This window comes from Felis catus, chromosome C1, assembly GCF_018350175.1.
Source record: "Felis catus isolate Fca126 chromosome C1, F.catus_Fca126_mat1.0, whole genome shotgun sequence".
NCBI classification, from domain to species: Eukaryota; Metazoa; Chordata; class Mammalia; order Carnivora; family Felidae; genus Felis; species Felis catus.
In genome coordinates this window covers 6,902,608-6,921,734 of record NC_058375.1, presented here as the reverse complement: position 1 = coordinate 6,921,734, position 19,127 = coordinate 6,902,608, and the positions used below count along the sequence as shown (strand labels likewise).

At 49.7% G+C, this 19,127-nt stretch overlaps 1 protein-coding gene and 1 long non-coding RNA gene across 5 annotated transcripts in view; both read left to right on the top strand.

Annotated features, from left to right (window-relative positions):
• Positions 1-7,319: 7,319 nt before the first annotated feature.
• LOC123379460 lies at positions 7,320-8,578 on the top strand. The gene is made up of 3 exons (XR_006583891.1): positions 7,320-7,381; positions 7,616-7,682; positions 8,412-8,578. It is a non-coding gene; the product is annotated as an uncharacterized LOC123379460 (long non-coding RNA).
• Positions 8,579-8,910: 332 nt separating this feature from the next.
• The window catches only part of CLSTN1 (calsyntenin 1), an 88,494-nt gene continuing 78,277 nt past the window's right edge, over positions 8,911-19,127 (top strand). For all 4 annotated transcript variants that reach the window (XM_023258086.2, XM_023258084.2, XM_023258085.2 and 1 more), the window contains exon 1: positions 8,911-9,268. In XM_023258086.2, coding sequence (XP_023113854.2) covers positions 9,178-9,268 — 91 coding nt within the window. In that variant the 5' untranslated portion in view covers positions 8,911-9,177. The remainder of the gene's footprint in view (positions 9,269-19,127) is intronic.

The following is a 19,127-nucleotide window of genomic DNA, read 5'->3' as shown; positions in this document are numbered from 1 at the left end:
TCAGCAGGAAGGCGCCCTGCTCAGGGCTGGAGGCGGCTGGTGTGAGCCGCCAACTCGCAGCCTTGCCTGCCCAGCTAATGTCAGGTAGAGCCACCCCGCCCCTCGTCGCGTGTCCGGGGCTCCTTGGCCTTGGCCTCCCCATCTGCCTCTCCCCTCTTCTTCCAGCTTCCAGCTGGCTGCAGCGGACGGACGCAGAGAGGGAGTCAGCCTGCAGGTCAAGTCCCCTTCCCGTGTCGCCTATCACTGCACCTAGCGGGGGCCTGTGAAGACAGGGGCGGAGGTGAGGCGGGAGTAGGATTAACAGACTCCTCGGCTGGTTCCTTCCCCGCCCCTCCAGCCGCCAGGTTTCCCCTGCCGCCCTGGCCCGGGGCTGTGAGAGCGAGAGGTCCTACCTGCTCAGCACTTTCCTGCAATTTGCCCCCCTCCCTGTGGCTCCCGCCAAGCCAGTCAACGCAAGGCTCATTGAGAATTCTCGAAGACCTATCTGCTGTTCCCGAGAAGACAATCTTCCTCCAACAGACATCCTCCTCATTTGCATCCTCTAAATCAATGTCTTCAGATGATCAAAGCCTAGCGCTGCAACTCAGTGAGGTTGGCTGGGGAGGGGGGAAGAGGCAGGACTCCCCCCACTTTTCTGCTGCCCCTTGAGGCCCAAGGGGCCCTGGAAACAGGAGGCCCGAGCCGTGCAGAAAGGGGCTGGGGCAGAAGTCCCTCTGTAGGTCAGCATTACCTTCCCCTGCTTTTCCTATAGGCTGAAAGGACAGTTGGGACAGTGTCAGGCCTGTGTCAGCAAGGCCGGCTTTGATGTTCCAGGCCCTGAAGATGGCTGGGGCCCCGGGTCAGAACCAGAGGGAAGGGAGGTTCTGGGAGGAAGCGACCTCGCTCAGCCTTCCTGGTCAGACATACAAGGACTCAGGCCTCAGGGGTCTTAAAGCAGCAGGACTGGGGGGGGTGTGCAAAGAGAAGAGGGTTAATCTCCCCCCCACCCCATACCCCTCCCTGTCCACCTGTGACCGATAGTGTCCTCACTGGAATGACACCCACATGTACGAGCACTCACAGTGCGCCAGACCAGTGCTGAGTGCTTTCCGTGCGTTACCACATTTAAAACACACAGCATCCCTATAAGGCAAGTGTCACTGTGATCCCCATTTTATAGATGACAAAACAGGGGAGAGGCCACAGAGCTAGGAAGTGGCAGACTCTGGGTCACGTGAGAGAAGGTCCCAGAAAGAGCGAGTAACCTGAAGAGGTTTGCATGCAGGTGAGAAGGCCATGTCTGCACGTGTGTGTGAGGGTGGGGGCCAGCCTGGGGTGACCAGGACAAGCCTGTCCTTACATAGAGGGGGCTTCTTGGCTGCCCTTTGGGACGGAGCAGGGGGTCCTTGGTCAGGTCATCTGCTTCCCTCATGCTCCGCCGAACTTCTTGGCTCAGTCCTGACCACCCGCCACATCACGCGCCAGACGGGGATCGGCCGAGCAGTTCTCCATCTTATGTCCTCTGACTTTCCAGGGCCTTGCAGAAACTTTCGCCATCAGGCGGCTTCTGGGAGATAATAGTGTCATGGGTAAGAGTTTCTGCTTTGGAGCCAGAAAGATCTAGGTTCAAATCCTGACTCAACCGCTTAGCCGTGTGGCCTGGGGCAAATTACTTCACCTCTTTCAGCCCCTGTGTTGTCCTCTATAAAAGATGGATAAAACTGTGTTCGTTGCTCATGATCGCCGCTAGCACGAAATCAGAAAATGCACACAGAATGCTTCCTGCAGGGGCCCCTGGGGGGCTCAGTCGGTTAGGCGTTCAACTTCAGCTCAGGTCACCATCTCGCGGGGCGTGAGTTCGAGCCCCACGTCGGGCTCTGTGCTGACAGCTCAGAGCCTGGAGCCTGCTTCGGATTCTGTGTCTCCTTCTCTCTCTGCCCCCTTCCCTGCTCGCACTCTGCATCTCTCTCTCTCTCTCTCTCTCTCAAAAATAAACATTAAAAAAAAAAAAAGAATGCTTCGTGCAGGCTGGCACCCAGCAAACACTATTCTGATCTCTGGATGGTTAATCCCTGCCACACAGATGAGAAAGGAGAACAAGAGAATAATTCTGAGCAAGTAAATGAGCTGGAGGCTTGAAAGAGTCAGAACTTCTGAAGTCTGGCTCTCGATTTTTGTTGGTGCTTGCTGGCCCAGGGAGCCTCGGGGGAAGGAAGAAGCACAAAAACATGGGGGAGCCTCAGCTGAGGCCAGGTCTACTAATTCTACACTGACTCACCCCTGTGAACTCCTGCTTCCCATCAATTAAATAAGGAAGAATGAAAACCTCTATCAGGAAGATTGCCGTGAGGCCCCAAAGTTTATCGACGCCATTTGAAAAAAGGAGTATGCTAAGCTAGGGCAAACTGTAAAGGGCTGTGTGAAAGCAGTTGTATCCATTGTCATCTCCTCAGATGGTTCAAAGCGGATTCCCGTATATCATCGCCGTGAGAGCAGTTACCGCTAATTGAGCTCTACTACGAGCTAAACCCTTTCTATGCAGCCTTTCGTTCGATCTTCCCAACAATCCAAAGGGGGCATCATTATTATTATTATGCCCACTTTGCGGATAAGGAAGCGGAAGCTCACAGTTTCTGGTCTTTTCTGCTAATAACTGGAACCCAGGTCTTTCTGCATCCAGACCATGTGAGGAAGACATTCCTCCTATTAAAACGCTTTTTAAATGTTTATTTATTTTGGAGAGAGAGACACAGAGACAGAGCGTGAGCAGGGGAGGGGCAGAGAGAGGCGGAGACACAGAATCGGAAGCAGGCTCCGGGCTCCGAGCCGTCAGCACAGAGCCCGACGCGGGGCTCGAACCCACAAACGGTGAGATCATGACCTGAGCTGAAGTGGGACGCCCAACTGACTGAGCCACCCAGGCACCCCTGTTCCTCCTGTTTTTTGAAGCCCCTTTATCCTACCCCCTCCCTCAATTCCAGGAACCATGATGGAGCTACGGGTGGAACCCAGGTCTGGTGCTGGCTCCACGATGCCCTCTGAGGTGCTGTTCAGCTGGGGAAGCTGTTCTGTTTTTTCCCTCCTCCCTTGCTCTTCCCAGGAAACCTGGTCCAGTCCTGTCTGTTGAGAGGATATGTACAGACAGGGCACATCACGTCTGACTCGTGCATCCACAGAGGGACCATGTTTGTTCATATGTTGTGTGTGTGCATGATGCATCGGGTGTATGATTCATGCTGCGGAATGAAATAGCCACCCTCCTCCCCTCCATCACCCAGAGAAATGAGTAGGTCCTGTGTCTTCCCCAGCTGCCCCTTCAAAGAGAGAAGGGGAATATGCTGTGTGTTACCTTTAGGCGGAAGCTTAAGTAGGAAACCCCAACCTTGTCCCGCCTTTTGGGGGTGCAAAAGCAAGCTGCTCAGCCTCCACGGAAAGTGAGGTTTTCCTTCTTTGGAAATTCTCGGTAGGCAGTGATAGCTGATGCTGCATGCATGGGAATTCCTGCTTCCTTTGCAAATAGAGAGCCATAGAAAGCACTAGGGAGAGGCTGAAACAAACCCTCAGGCCTCATTCTGACTCCCTGGAGACCACAGGAACGTCCCTTCCTAAGTCAGGGCTCCTGCCACTGCCAGAGAGACTTGAAGCTCTGGGCCATGGACGGGAATGAACAATAATGACAGCTAATGTTGTGTGTTGGCTCATCTATTCCTCACAACCCCCACTGAGGTAGGCACTGACTTATCGCTGTTTTACAGATGAGCTACTGACATTGGAGGGACGAAGGGCCTTACCTAAGAGGTAGCAATCCACACAGTTAGCAGGACACAAAAAGGCTCACTGCAACTCTCTTTGTAAAAGAAAAGACTAGGAACAACCCATCAGTGGGGGAGAAGTAGTCATTAACAGAGGACTGATTAAGTGAATTCCAGTATATCCGCACGAAGGAAAACACTACGTGTTTATAGGTCAGACATAGAAACTTTATACGTATGTCACACTTCTGACACCAAATGTGCGGGTTTTCCACACCAGGCAATTCTCTGATTCTCGGCAGACACCAACTAGGTGTCCTAGGATTCAATTCAGTTCTGACACGAACTGCCTAGAGTCAGCACAGACCCCACAGGTTAAGGGCTCAGTCTCACACTGCCCCCACTTCAGATGCCAATTTCAAGTAGTGGGTTCCCAGGTGACCCCCACCTCTGTTCAACTTGGCTGCAATTCCAGGGGTTCCCATGACCCTCTCCTTAGGTTCAGTATTTTGCCATAAGGGCTCACAAAACTCGGGGAGATGCTTTATTTACATTTGCCAGTTTATTATCAAGGCTATTATAAAGAATACAAGTGAACAGCCCGATGAGAAGTACATTGGGCAAGGTGTGGAAGGGTCCCCAGCACAAGAGCTACTGTCCTTGAAGAGTTAAGGGCATGTGGATGTGTTCACTAACGCAGAAGCTCTCTGTAGTCCGGGCATTGTTGTGGAGGTTTCATCACATCGGCGTGATTGATCATTACCTTGATCTCCAGCCCTCCTGCCTTCCCCCAGATTGGTGGGGGTGGGGCTGAAATCTCCAAGCTTCTCATCTTGGCTTGGTTATTCTGGTGACCGGACCATATTCAGAAGCCATCTAGGACCCCACCTAGAGTTGCCTCGTGACAGTAAAAGATGCTCCTCTCACCCAGGAAATTCCAAGGGATTTAGCAGCCCTGTGCTAGGAATTGAAGATGATGAACAATTATCTATTTCTTTTTTTTGTAATGTTTATTTTTGAGAGAGAGAGAGAAAGAGAGAGAGAGAGTGAGTTAGAGCACAAGTGGGGGAGAGTCAGAGAGAGAGGGAGACACAGAATGCAAAGCAGGCTCCAGGCTCCGAGCTGTCAGCACAGAGCCCAACACGGGGCTCGAACTCACGAGCTGTGAGATCATGACCCGAGCTGAAGTCAGACGCTTAACCAACTGAGGCACCCAGGCACCCCTATCTGTTTCTTATTATATCAGAATATCACACCATACAAGAGTACAATGCAGCTATGAAAGGGATACCGAGATGGAGACATCTCCAGGATATTTTATTAGGCGAAAAGAAAGCAAGATGCGGATATGATATGCCTCTTTTGATCTAAGAAAGGGGAGAGAAATATATTCAAATCCTTGCTTGTATTTTAAAAACCCACAGTGGAAGGATAAGCCAAAAATAGACAAAATGGTAATTTTATGGGCAGGAAGGGACAGGGAGGAGGAGACAGGAATGGAACTAGACTTTTCTGAGCACCTTGTTTTCTGGATTTGACTTTGGAACCGTGTAACTATTTAATACAGCCGTAAAACAAAATTAATTGAAATTTTGCAAAAGGAAAGGAAACAGATAGAGATGGGTTTGAGTCCAGGGGTCCAACTGGAGTCTCTGCTGCTTTTGTCCCCCATTAACTATCCCTTCTTACAGCAATGGAGAGGCTCTTTTTGCATCTGAGGTGAGGTATCCTTTCATATAGGGGCTGAGGCATCGTTTTGGGCTCAGGCAGACATAAAATTGAAACCCGGGTGTCCTTCTTTCGAGCAATAGGCTCTTCATCAAATTTCACATTTTTTTCTCATCTAGAACAATAAACGCACCTTCTGGAAAGGTTGTTGGAGGCATAAATGAGATGTCACCAGTAAAGGGCTTAGTAGAGACTGTGTCGTTAGCAAGAATTATTTCAAAAGATGCAGCTCCCTGGAAATTCTGTGTCCTTCTTACCTAATGCACAGATAGGTCGACTATATGCTCAAAAGCTCTAGTCTTCCTTGCTTAGTTATCAAAGTCACCTCCTTTTTAAAAATTCTTTTTTAATGTTTATTTATTTCTGAGACAGAGAGACACAGAGCATGAGTGGGGGAGGGGCAGAGAGAGAGGGAGACACAGAATCCGAAGCGGGCTCCAGGCTCCGAGCCGTCAGCACAGAGCCCGACGTGGGGCTCGAACTCACAGACCGTGAGCCGAAGCCGGACGCTCGACCGACTGAGCCACCCAGGCGCCCCTCAAAGTCGCCTCCTTATCCTGCCATGTCTGACCCCGACAAAGGACAAGCCCGGGTGGTGCCTCGTTTCCCACGGCTCTGGGACCTCTCGGCCGCTGGCTCAGCTCAGGAGAGGCCCCTCTCTGCTAACTGTTAAACCTGGATCGATCCCCATCTCGGGGCCGTTTTGAGGATTAACTAATCTGTCGCGCGGAGACCTTTGAGGAGTGCCAATGTGGCCGAGGCTATTGTCAGGCCGACCGGAAACTGAGTTCACCGGTTTCCCTGGCTTCCAAGACACTCAAGCTGAGCTTTGCGGCTGGACTAACTCTCCCGTGGGCAAAATCTCAGCATGTGCAGGTTGCACTGAGCTCACCGGCTGTCTGCCTGCCCACCTGCCGCTGGACCCTTTTGATCTACCTCTTTGTTTCTTTAAGGGACAGTGAGGGTAAGAAGATAAAGGGATCAGGATTCCAGACACCAAAGAGCTTTTGTTTGTGTTTCTAATAGAACTGAATACGTTACGTTCTCCCTCTTGGCATCAGTCTATTGACTCAAGTTCTGAGATTTATACCTTTCTGATTTTATGTTTTGTAAATCTCAAAGGTCCCTGGAAACCTACCGGGTATGTTTCTTATCCTCCGAGGTGTGATCTCCACAATAGAAAAATGAACGCAACAATTCACTTGGTTCATCGCCGAGTATTTATGGAGTGCCTCGCGTATGTTCAGCTGTATACAAGCAGCTCAGAAGTTGCCTGAGGGCAAAAGAGGTTCCTGTGCGTTTAGACCTACTGTGTGCAAGGCTCTGTGACGCACTTTAATCGCGTCGTTATTTGATTCCGACAACTCCAGGAAATGAGTATTGCTATCCCATTTCACAGGTGAGGAAAGAGACTCAAAGTTCTGCGTCTTGTCAAGATCATCCGTAGTAGAAGCAGCCAGAGTTCCTGTCCAGTGCTGTCTGATGGTACCATCTGGGTCCTTTCCACTAGAACACAGCGGGGAGAAGAAAAGGCTACGCGTGGGTTAGTCAATGGCACACGAAGTAGCAGATTATCAACCCGGGACTGCCTGGTTCAGAGCAGGTGCGGATGGGGGAGGGATGGCCTGATGGTCAGGAGGACTTCCTACAGGAGATAGCCCACGTGTGACTTAGGGCAAAGGTGGGGGAGGACATGCTACACACAGCTGGTCCCGGGCAGGAATGAACTTGAGCACAGACAGTGTTGAGACAGTCTGCAGGCCCTGAGGTCGGCGGGGTGGGGCCTGAGATGGAGGAGCGGGAAGCCTGGCAGAGCTGTCTGGACCAGATAAGGTGGCAACAAGGAGCTAGCAGGAACAGAATCCCTGAAAGCAGTGCCTGGAGAGGATGATTCTGCAGTGCTGGCTGGAAGGAGTGGAGAGGTGAGGGCTGGAGATGGTAGGGGCCGGGCACGTACCACGGGAGGGGTCCGCCCAAGGGGAGTCTGGTCTTCTTGGACCCAGGCAAGGGGGTGACAGCGGAAGGAGAGATGGAATTTGCAGGCCTTGGTGGAGGGATGCTTTTGAGGGACAAAGGACAGGGAAGAGCGTAGCCCATTACAGATCGCTTTGCAACTGCCCTCAGGTCCCATTGTGCCTCTGTTCACTGTTGTTCAGGGTATTCCCGTCACTTAAGGCGCCTCCCGGTTTGGCCAGAATCTACTTCACCCCACTACTCTCCTACGTAAGTCTTCCACTCTCCTCCTACTTCTCCTAGCCCCCAAGGGGCCCACCTCCTGTACCCCACCCCACGCTGGCCTCCACAAAGCCCACCAGCCCGCCAGACGCTCTCAGCTATCACGGCTGTGGCAATCACAGTGTTTGAATCACCTTTGAAAGCTCCTACCAGCACAGTCTCGACTAATTCACATTTCATTGTTATTTAACTTTTTGCTCTTGGAGTCTCCCTAGAGTCACCACCCTGTCCTTGAGGGCCGGTTGTTCTTTTTACCGTAGTTGCCCTGCAATCGCGGATGTCATTTTGCCTTTCAGTCTGTGTCCTCACCTGCAAAATGGTGCCAGTAATGGGCACAGTGCCTGGCACAGGAGCCCATCCATGGCCGTTCCAGTCCTTTCCTCTAGTGTGGGGTGGTCGCAGGGGCCGAGGGAAGGTGGGGGCGCCAGGGCAGAAGGAAAAGGGGACGACTCAAGCCCCTGGGAGGAACCCTTCTTAATGCCTTTGGATCTGCATTTCTAAGGGACCATTGGCGTCACATGAAGACCATCCAGCATCACAGATTTCTTGGCAAATAAAGGAATCTTGAGTTACAAATTCAGGGCGGACTCCCTGGGGGCAGTGAATGCCCCCCTCCTAGGGCTGAACCTTCGCAGCACGTGCTGCGCAGTCTTGGGCTGTTTCCAAAGTGCGGTTCGCTGACCTCGATCTCCTTGAAAACCTTTCCCGACCCCGCAGGCTCCCTCTCACCACCTCCACGGGGGCAGAAGAGGAGGACACCGGGACTCTGGGAGGCGACGCGCTTTGCCCAAAGTGACTCAACGTGTTGGCGCTCAGGGGCGGCGGGCTGCACCCCCCCCCCCCCCCCAGCGGGGTCTGCACTCCCTGGGGCTGGGGGTGCGGAGGGTTGAAAGGCCGGGTCGCTTGGCTCCGGAGCCGGCGGGGGGGGAACTCGTGGCGGGTGGGGGGGGGCGAGGGGTTGATGCTCTCGGCCGCAGCGGGGGCAGGGGGCGCAGCCCTCCCCCCCAGACTCTCCGGAGCCGCCCGGGAGACAACCCCCCCCGCCCCCCGCCGCCACCCCTTCCCCGGGCGCGGCCCCGCGGGCGCGCGCTCCGGGCTCCGTCGGCGGTTCGAGGTGCGCGCCCCGCCCCCGCCTCTCCCGCGCGCGCGCCCCTCCCGCCGCCACCCCGCCCCTCCTGCGCGCGCGCGCGCGCTCCCCTCCCGCCGCCACCCCGCCCCCGCCGGTACCCTCGCCGGACCCGTGAGAGCGCGCCGCCGCCATCTTAGTTGCTGCCGCCGCCTCCAGCCAAGCGCTGCCTCGGCGGAGGGGAGGGCGCCCGCGGCCCGAGCGCGCGGCCCAGCGTCGCGGCGGCGGCTCGTCGGATCCCGGAGCTCTCCGCCGCGCGAAGCAGCCGGCCCCGGGCCGCGAGAGCCCCGCTCGGCGCCCCGCACGCCTGCCTGCCGCTCCCGCCTCGAGCCGGCCGCGGCGCCGGGAGCCCGAGCGATGCTGCGCCGCCCTGCGCTCGCGCCGGCCCCGGCCGCCTGGCTGCTGCTGGCCGGGCTGCTGAGCGGCGGCGGGGTCTGGGCCACGCGAGGTAAGCGGCGGGCCCGGGGCGGGGAAGCCGGGCTCGGGCCCCGGGCGGCGGCCGCGCGGGTCTGGGGGGTGGGGGGGGCCGTGCCGGCGGGCCCGAGGGTCGGTCCCCCCCTTCCCCCGCGGCGCCCGCAGGCGGGGGTGCAGCCCGGCGAGAGGCCGCGTACGTGTGTCGTGTGCTCGGACGTGCACCGGGCTGGGGGCGCACGCACAGGTTTCGGTGTGCGCTTACATAAGAGCCCACTCCTCCGCATCCCTTTCCCGGATCCCGCTTCCCGGCCGCTGCACCGCGGACGCCGCATCCTCGCCCCTTTCCGCCTCCCCCCTCCCCGGGGTCCTCTAAACCTTGTCTGTTTTCAGACGAGCAGAGGCTGAAACTTCTCGCTTCCCTCCCACGTTTTGCCCAAAGGTGCAATTGTGATTGAGGTGTACGATCGCCGTCGCACCCGGCGTTAGAAACCCGCGTCTCCTCCGCTCCCGACACCTGGGTGCAGGTTTCCTGACGGTAATTTAGATCGTGCGAGGGCTTCCGTGTCCTCAACGGAAACCTCTCTCGGATTCCTCAGGGCCGAAATTATGTGATGGTTACTTGGCAAAAAAAAAAAAAAGAAAAAGAAAAAAATATATAAATATATAAATAAATATATATGTATTTTTTAGTGAATTGATCGTTGTTGTTTTAACCTTCATCCACTTAACCTTTTAAACAGTACGCGCTCTCTGATATTGACTGATCTTGCCAGCGAAAAGCTTACGCATTGCAGATACGTGCTTCCGAATGGATCTCGGAATCGTAAACATTTTCCGTGGCCTTGGAGCAAAGTAATCTAGGTGTCGTCTATAGAGTCCTTGGATCTATTCTTTCGATTTTTTTATTTTTAATAAAAAATCTTCTGGGGGGGGAGGAGAGGGCTGATAGGCTAGATGAAACGGTCGTATTTCATACTAGCAGTCTTTAAAAAAAAATCCTCATTTTCTCTTTCTTGGCATGACATATGGAGAGAAGTATGGTGTTCACAAATTAAAGGGCAGAAGAGGCAAATGCATCTTTTGTCCCATGTTCCTTTCTTCACATCGAGGATGATAATGAACTTTGAATACTTGTTTTCAGTTCATTTCTAACCTTGTGTTGACGGACATAGTCAAGTCTTAGTCACTATCTGGTGGCTCTCAGTTTGATTTTTAAAAGTTGTATCAAGCTGAGTTTGAAGTGTTCTTTCCATATGTGGAATGGAGGTCTGAAAGTCTAATATATCCAAGAGAAAATGTCAAAGTTCTGCTTCTCTTGGGGAAAACCCACACATTTCAAAAATATGTGCTTGGATTGGGTATTTTGGGAACCGTTCAAATGTATTTAGTTTAGTCAGTGATAACATTTCTTGTTAAAATCCATATTTTCCCGTTTGTCCATTCATCTCCATTGGCCGTTCATTATTGAATTACTTGGATACTTAACAAATAGAAATTTCAACTATCAGATATTCATGATGGTGGAAATCTTACGTGAAAGATGTGTTGAGGGCTGAGTCCTTTGTAAATTGCTAACTTTCTAAGCTTTTCTGGTGCATTTATAGTACTTAAGAATAATTAGTCTTCAAAATAAAAACACATTTTGAACATCAGTTATTTTGTTGCTTCCCTCCCCACCTCCACCCCCCCCCCCCCCCCCCAGCCTGCTAGGTAAAAAATGTTGTGAATGCTACAGGAAATGCTAATAAAATGATCTCATTTTGAAGGGTTACATATGTTTGTGGAGACACTTTCTGTGGGTTCATTTTAAAGGTGATCATTTCAACTAATACCTGACTTTGTAAACAATTTCTGTAGTTTTTTTAAAGGTTTATTTTTGAGAGAGAGAGAGAGAGAGAGAGAGAGAGAGTATGGAGGGGCAGAGAGAGAGAGGGGGACAGAGGATCCCAAGCTGACCTCTCCATGCCGACCGCAGAGAGCCCAGCGCAGGGCTCAAACCCACAAACCTTGAGATCATGACCTGAGCTGAAGTCAGATGTTCAACCAACTGAGCCACGCAGGCGCCCCAAATAGCTGACTTTTTTTATTGCTGTAAGAGAGCTGATATGAGCTTCCAGTCATACTCTAATAGTCCAGATTTTGATTTGTAGGTGTAGTTCTTAAAAAACATCGAGTAAATCAAAATATCAGGCATATCCTTGGCATGCCCTAGGCTGCTTGCTTTCTCTCCAGGCAGTCAGTCAATGATCAGGAAATAAGTTGAAATAGAGACTATAGAAAGCTTAGGATAATTTTTTTTTAATAATGTTTATTTATTTTTGAGACAGAGAGAGAGACAGAGCATGAGCATGAGCATGAGCAGGGGAGGGGCAGAGAGAGGGAGACACAGAATCCCAAGCAGGTTCTCGGCTCAGAGTTGTCAGCACAGAGCCAGATGTGGGGCTCGAACCCATTGAACCATGAGATCGTGACCTGAGCTGAAGTCAGATGCTTGACCAACTGAGCCACCCAGGTGCCCCAGGAGTATTTTTAAAAAATGCTATTGTTGGGGCACCTGGGTGGCTCAGTCGGTTGGGCAGCCGACTTCGGCTTAGGTCATGATCTCGCAGTCCGTGAGTTCTAGCCCCGCCTCGGGCTCTGTGCTGACAGCTCAGAGCCTGGAGCCTGCTTCAGATTCTGTGTCTCCCTCTCTCTGACCCTCCCCTGTTCATGTTCTGTCTCTCCCTGTCTCAAAAATAAATAAACGTTAAAAAAAAATAAAAAATAAAATAAAAAAATAAAAAATGCTATTGTGGACTGCATTTCAAAGCCAAAGAAATAATATTTATTATTATTTTCCGGTTTGTACACAGACTTCTCAGTGAGGCCTCTCCCCACCTTTGTGTGTGAAATGACATCTCTCTGTGAACCCCTGAATCCTCCCTTCCCTGCCTCATTTTTTTTTTCTCTTTCCGTAGCACTTAACCCCATTCTACCCCTCTATTTTGTTTATTGTCTGGCTCCCCTCACTAGGACATTGGCCCTTCCAAGGTGGACAGGTGTTTGGTGTGTTTTGTGTGTGTGTGAATCCTGTCACCCCCACACAGTACCCATAGGTACTCAGTATTTGTTCAGTGATTGAATGGACGGACACCTGTCCGTTTTTGACAGCACAGGACTTTTTTTTTTTAACGTTTATTTTTTGTATTTTTGAGATAGAGACAGAGCATGAACGGGGGAGGGGCAGAGAGAGAGGGAGACACAGAATTGGAAGCAGGCTCCAGGCTCCGAGCCATCAGCCCAGAGCCTGACGCGGGGCTCGAACCCACAGACCGCGAGATCGTGACCTGAGTTGCAGTCGGAGGCTTAACCGACTGAGCCACCCAGGCGCCCCAACAGCATAGGACTTTTATGTCCTGTTTTTTTTCATCCGACAGGTAAATGTTACATACTGAAAGAGGCATTACAGAGTATAAAACAAACTTAAATTCTGCAATGTGGGCATAGAAATGGATTAATAGGTAATTTTTTCAGCGACCTGTTGATTGCAGTGTTGGAGATATTAGATCGTAAAACTCTGTAGCAGCTCTTGAAGGCTGTAGCTTTGTGGCTACCACTTTGAGCCTACTTCTTAAAAATCCTGTAATTCTCTGCTTTTTTTGGAAAATGGTTTCTTCTTTTATTACCTTGTTTTTCAGAACCAGCTTTGAGGAAAAGTCATTTGAGTATAGACTTCAATATTATGCTTAATCTCACGTTTGTATTTGCGGGAGTAAAGGTCATTTGTTTCACACAGGAGACCTGTAATTGCTGAAGAAATGATAAAATTAATAATTCTGGAAGGATGCCAGTTTAAGAGCTTTAACTCAGTTAACTGGAACCTTCAGTTAACTAGAGTCCCTCTCCTGACTGCAAAATGCTTTTAGACCAACTCTTAGTGTTTCAAGTGAGGATGTTAAAGTTTTAAGACCTTTTTTTAAAAAAGATTGAATTATTTTTATTATTGCTTTCTGAGGCAGGAAAATATCATTTCGGCCGGGGAGGCGGGGGGAGGTGGTGGTAAAGTTTTTGTTTAAAAGTTGAAACGAAATAGGTCTGAATATCCTGAAAATCACCGAGAGTCTATTTCTCACATATTCCGGTTAATTGAGGTTTGGGATCATTAACGCTTTTTAAAAAAATACACCTTGTTTTTTCTGTGGTCTTCATTTGGTTAGATCAGAGATATTTGAAGATATGTTCCGTCTTTTCTAAGTAGGGTTCAAGGTGATCGATTTTGTTACAAAATACATATTGTGGTAGAGCTTCAGAAATACGGGTTCAGGACGGGTGGGAATCTGACTGACCAAGAAAAACAAAGCAAAAGTGGTATTTTGATAACCGGCAGAGACTTCGCAAAGGCCAGAGACGGGAACCCTTGAACTGTGACCTTCACCTGCTTGCTGTCAGGCTGATGTATCTTGCCTGTTTTTTCATGGAGCCACCACCACCTAGGAATTGGGATACTGCATTTGTTTATCCCTAATTTTTGTTTTTTAATGTTTATTTACTTTTGTGAGAGAGAAAGAGAGAGAGAGAGAGAGAGAGAGAGAGAGAGAGAGGCAGAGGCAGAGGCAGAGCATGAGTGGGGGAGGGGCAGAGAGCGAAGGAGACAGAATCAGAAGCAGGCTCCAGGCTCCGAGCTGTCAGCATAGAGCCCGACGTGGGGCTTGAACTCCTGAACCCCTAGATCATGACCTGATGAGCCGAAGTTGGACACTTAACCGACTGAGTCATCCAAACAGTTCCTCCTGTTTGTCCCTGATTTGGTAGGTCCTCTCTCCTCTGTGTTTTAGGCATATTTTTTGTTCATTTTCTTGTTTAGCTGTAGAATGATATTATTTTAGATTCAAGTTTCTCATAAGATGTGTTGCTAAGGCTTTTTCATTTTTAAAGTTTTAGGTGCAAAATCATTTACTTCACAGTAACTGAACTTAGAACAAAACCCTATGAAACGCATCTCCTGTTCCAGAACCCCAGTAAATAGCTGGTAAAGGAGGAATCGTGTTTGCCTCTTTTACCTGAGGTCAGACGTGAGATTTCTCTTCTAGTCTCTTTTGGACTCGTCTGAGTCTCTTGTGACAACAGCTTCAGAGTCCGCTACTTTTTAAGTCTGCCTTGATCTGTATTTTCTTAAAATCACTGTTTAGTACAGCAGAAGACTTTCTTTTCTTTCCTTCATCCCTTAAAAAATTTTTTTAAAAGAATCTTTTTTTTAAAAGATATTTATTTATTTTTGAGAGCGAGAAAGAGAGAGAGAGAGCATGTGTGTGTGTGTGAGCATGGGCACACAAGCAGGGGAGGAGCAGAGAGAAAGGGGGACAGAGGATCCGAAGCAGGCTCCTCCCTGACAGCAGAGAGCCCGATGCACAGCTCGAACTCATGAACTGAGAGATCATGCCCTGAGCCAAAGTTGGACGCTTAACCAACTGAGCCACCCCAGGTGCCCCTTAAGATTTTTATTTTTAAGTCATCTCTACAGTCAACGTGGGGCTCAAACTCACAATGCTGAGACCAGGAGTTGGACCCTCTACCAACTGAGCCAGCCGGGCATCCTTCTTTTTTAAAATTTTAAACGGCTTTATTGAAAAGCAATTCACATTCCATAAAATTCACCCTTTTTAAAAAAAAAAAGTATATTTATTTTGAAAGAGAGAGAGAGTGCGGGTTTGGGAGAAGGAGAGAGAGAGAGGGAGACAGAGAATCCCAAGCAGGCTCTGTGCTGTCAGTGTGGAGCCAACGTGGGGCTTGAACTCACCAACCATGAGATCGTGACCTGAGCCAAAATCAAGAGTCTGGTGTTTAGCTGACTAAGCCACCCAGACACCCCAAGATTCACCCTTTTAAAGCACACATTTCAGTGATTTTGGTGTATTCACAAAACTGTGTAACCATCACCACTAATTTTGGAACCTTTTTTTTTTTTTTTTTTAAAGTAATCTCTATACCCAACGTGGAGCTCAAACTCATGACCTTGAGATCAGAAGTTGCATGTTTACAGACTGAGCCAGCCAGGCACCCTATTTTCAGACATTTTTGTCATCCCGAAGAGGAACCCCACGGTCCTCAGCTGTCACTCTGAGTTCCCCTTCCCCCCAGCTCCTGGTCACCACTAATCTACTTTCTGTCTCTGTGGATCGGCCTCTTCTGGACATGTCATATCACTGGAATCATACACCACGTGGCCTATTTGTAAAGAGCTCCTTTCACTTGATATTTTCAAGGTTCACCCATGTTGTAGCAGGAACCAGAACTTCATTCCTTTTTTATGGCTGCATCACGTTTGCCCTAGGTTTGTGTCCCTCGGAGATCCATATGTTGAAACCTGATCCCCGGGATCATGGTACTTGGAGATGGGGCTTTCGAGAGGTGATTAGGGCCCTCGTGAGTGGGATGAGTTCCTCAGAGAAGCCAGAGGGCTCCCCTTGCCGCTCCCCCCGAGTGAGGACACCGTGAGAAGATGGCCATCTGCCAACCGGAAGAGGGATCGCACCAGAACTTACATGCTGGCACCTGGACCTCGGACTTCCCAGCCTCCAGATCTGTGAGAAACGTTTCTGTGGTTTCTAAGCCACCCCGTCTATGGCATTTTGTTTTGGCAGCTGAAACAGACTAAGACAATATTTCTTTGTATGGATACCACGTTTTGTCTGTCTGTTCATCAGTTGATGGACATTTGGGTGGTTTTTCCATTTTGTGGCTACAGTGAGTAATGCTGCTGTGAACCTTTGTGCACAGGCTTTGTGTGGACGTACGTTTTCCGTTCTCCTGGGTGTACGCCGAAGAGTGGAATTGCCGGGTTGTGTGGTGACCCCGTTCAACGTTTTGGGGAGCCGCGGAACGGTTCCCAAAGTGGCCACACCGTCTTACACTCACTCTTGACCTCGGTAATCACTCCTGGGAGCTTCTTTTTCCAAATCAGATACATATTTCCCAGTTGTCTAAGTTTTCTTAGCAGAGTTTTAAGTTGCTGATGTTTTCTGCTCTAGTGATAACTGGCATTTCATCCAACCAGTTCTTCCTCCACCATCGTCTCCTATATCATTTCCAGCGTTGAAAGGTGCCCCCTCCACCAGCCTTCCCTGTAAACACAGATGTTTCCCGCACTTCCCTGACATTTGATCACTCAGCGTGAGCACCTGCTAGCACAAAAGCAATGCTTTCCTTACGGTGTAAAGACTTGAGTCGGCTTTCCTTAGGTCTGGAGTTTACCAACCCTTCAGGTTTCTGTCACGTCCGGCCCTGCAGCTTCGTTTTCACCACCGCTCACTTTAAGAAAGGCTGAGCCTGGGGCGCCTGGGTGGCGCAGTCGGTTAAGCGTCCGACTTCAGCCAGGTCACGATCTCGAGGTCCAGGAGTTCGAGCCCCGTGTCAGGCTCTGGGCTGATGGCTCAGAGCCTGGAGCCTGTTTCCGATTCTGTGTCTCCCTCTCTCTCTGCCCCTCCCCCGTTCATGCTCTGTCTCTCTCTGTCCCAAAAATAAATAAACGTTGAAAAAAAAGAAAGGCTGAGCCCTTCTGCAGCCTGCATCCCACCCCAGGCCCTGATTTCTGGCTGTGATCTGAGGAATGAGCTCCTACGGTACAGACCCCATGGCTGGGGGACAAGCAGGGGGAGTCCCCAGGTTCCAGGAGCAGGGTTGCACTCTCTGAAAGCAACCGGACGAAACGCTAGAATTCTTAACCAACTAGTTTAGGATATGATGCTTCTTGGGGCGCCCGGTGGCTCTGTCGGTTAGGCATCCAACTCTTGTTTTTTTGGCTCAGGTCCCGATCTCACGGTTTGTGAGTTGGAGCCCCGCATCGGGCTGTGTGCTGACAGCATGGAGCCTGCTTGGGATTCTCCCTCTCTGCCCCTCACTGCCCCTACCTACCCCACTGGTGCGCGCTTGCTCTCTCTCTCTCTCTCTCTCTCTCTCTCTCTCTCTCTCTCAAAAAAAAAAAAAAAAAAACAACTTAAAAAGAATATGATGTTTCAGGGGCGCCTGGGTGGCGCAGTCGGTTAAGCGTCCGACTTCAGCCAGGTCACGATCTCGCGGTCCGTGAGTTCGAGCCCCGTGTCGGGCTCTGGGCTGATGGCTCAGAGCCTGGAGCCTGTTTCCGATTCTGTGTCTCCCTTTCTCTCTGCCCCTCCCCCGTTCATGCTCTGTCTCTCTCTGTCCCAAAAATAAATAAACATTGAAAAAAAAAAAAAAAGACTATGATGTTTCTTCATTCATTACATTTTTGTTCTTCTCATTGGCTTAAAAATAGGCTTTGTTGAAGTAAATTACTTTGTCTGGTCCTTTGGTTTTATTTAAGTAACTTTTTGTTATTTATCCAGTCTTTAATGGTATGAAGCACTTAGAAATCTCTGTCTTTAGATTCAAAGTGAATTTTAAAACTTAGTAGATAAGATTGGCATCTCTGTTGAAGACCAGAGTGTAACACACATTTGTTCTGAGCTCTTCATAATCCTGGAATTTTTTCTTCTCAGATTATACAGTAGTTTGATGTTAAGGATCACCAAGAAAAAAATTGAGTGTCATAAACTTAAATTGAAGATATGTAAAACTCGAGAATGATTTCTGTGAAGTTGTCTATTAAGTGACTTTTAAAGGACATAATTTATTCCCTCTGAAATGCAGAATCCAGTCACATTTGATGTTGCATATTTTCGGATGTAGTTAGAGATGAATACGGAGAGGACCAGCTGCGTGATACGTGGGGCCAAGTGCAAAATCAAAGTGTGGGTCCCTTTGCTCAAAACTTACTAATAATTTCAAGATGACAAAGAGCATTAAACCAACATGGGGCCCAGCAAACCCAGGACACTGTCTTGAATATTGATAGACTTACAGGGCAGGGTATTAATATTCAGAACGTGGGCCTGGCCCTGAGGTTTTCACCAGAGCCCTTGGTCCTCTGGACATTCTCAGATGAACCAGCTGATGCCCTGCTCTCCTCAGCAGCACTCCCCCTCCCCCCCACTCCCAACCCCTGTCCTTCCCAGCACACCCCCCCCCCCACCTCCTCAAGGCAAGACTTGTGTTCTCTGGTGGCCTCAGCGTGGGGGGTTACCCTCTTCTCTCCTGATCACCTGGTAGAAGCCGAGTATACTTGGATTACAATAGTGTCCGCAGATCAGAGGTAGAAGCTAATTGAGGAATCGGGTCAATTTTGTTTTGGGGGATTAAAGCCTTGGCGTCAGCAGATTACGTTTACTTTTAAAACGCCTTGACTAATTCATGCCAGTTTCCTATTACTTAGGGAATCAGTAACGAGGACTACAGAAATAATTAAAATTCTTGGATAATCCCTAATCTTTTTTTTTTTTTTTTTTTTTTTTTGCTAAGCTTTCCAAACGTTTATCAGAGTGGCTAATAAGTAGCAAAATGCACTAGCCTGAATTGAATTTTCTTCCTAGGCTGGACTCACTGGGGCTGCAGTTATTAAAGGGACAGGGCGGGGATTAAAAGGTGGGCAGCAGCCATTCTCGGTACAGGAACACCTCAGTCACTAGCGCTGTGATAATGGCAGGGTACCTCCATAATCCCCAGTGTGTGTTATAAAGCCCTGAATTGGCAACGTTTTTGATCTTGCTTCTGAGTTGTTTGTAAGATATCCTTTAATCCTGCTCAAGGTTCTTGAATGAAGCATTTGCATTTGACGGGAGTTTTAAAAAGTCCATGCCCAAGCGTAAGAAACATTTTCTTGTTTAATTAAGAGGTGCAGCTAATAATAAGCATCTAAACATACAAAACCCAGAATAGAAAGTGATTCAAATGCTTTTTTTTTATATGAACTTGGTCATTTTTAAACCTTTTCTCACTGGAGGAACATGTACCAGTGGATAATATCACCACCTCTTCCCTTTCCCCTTGATGGTGACTTTAAT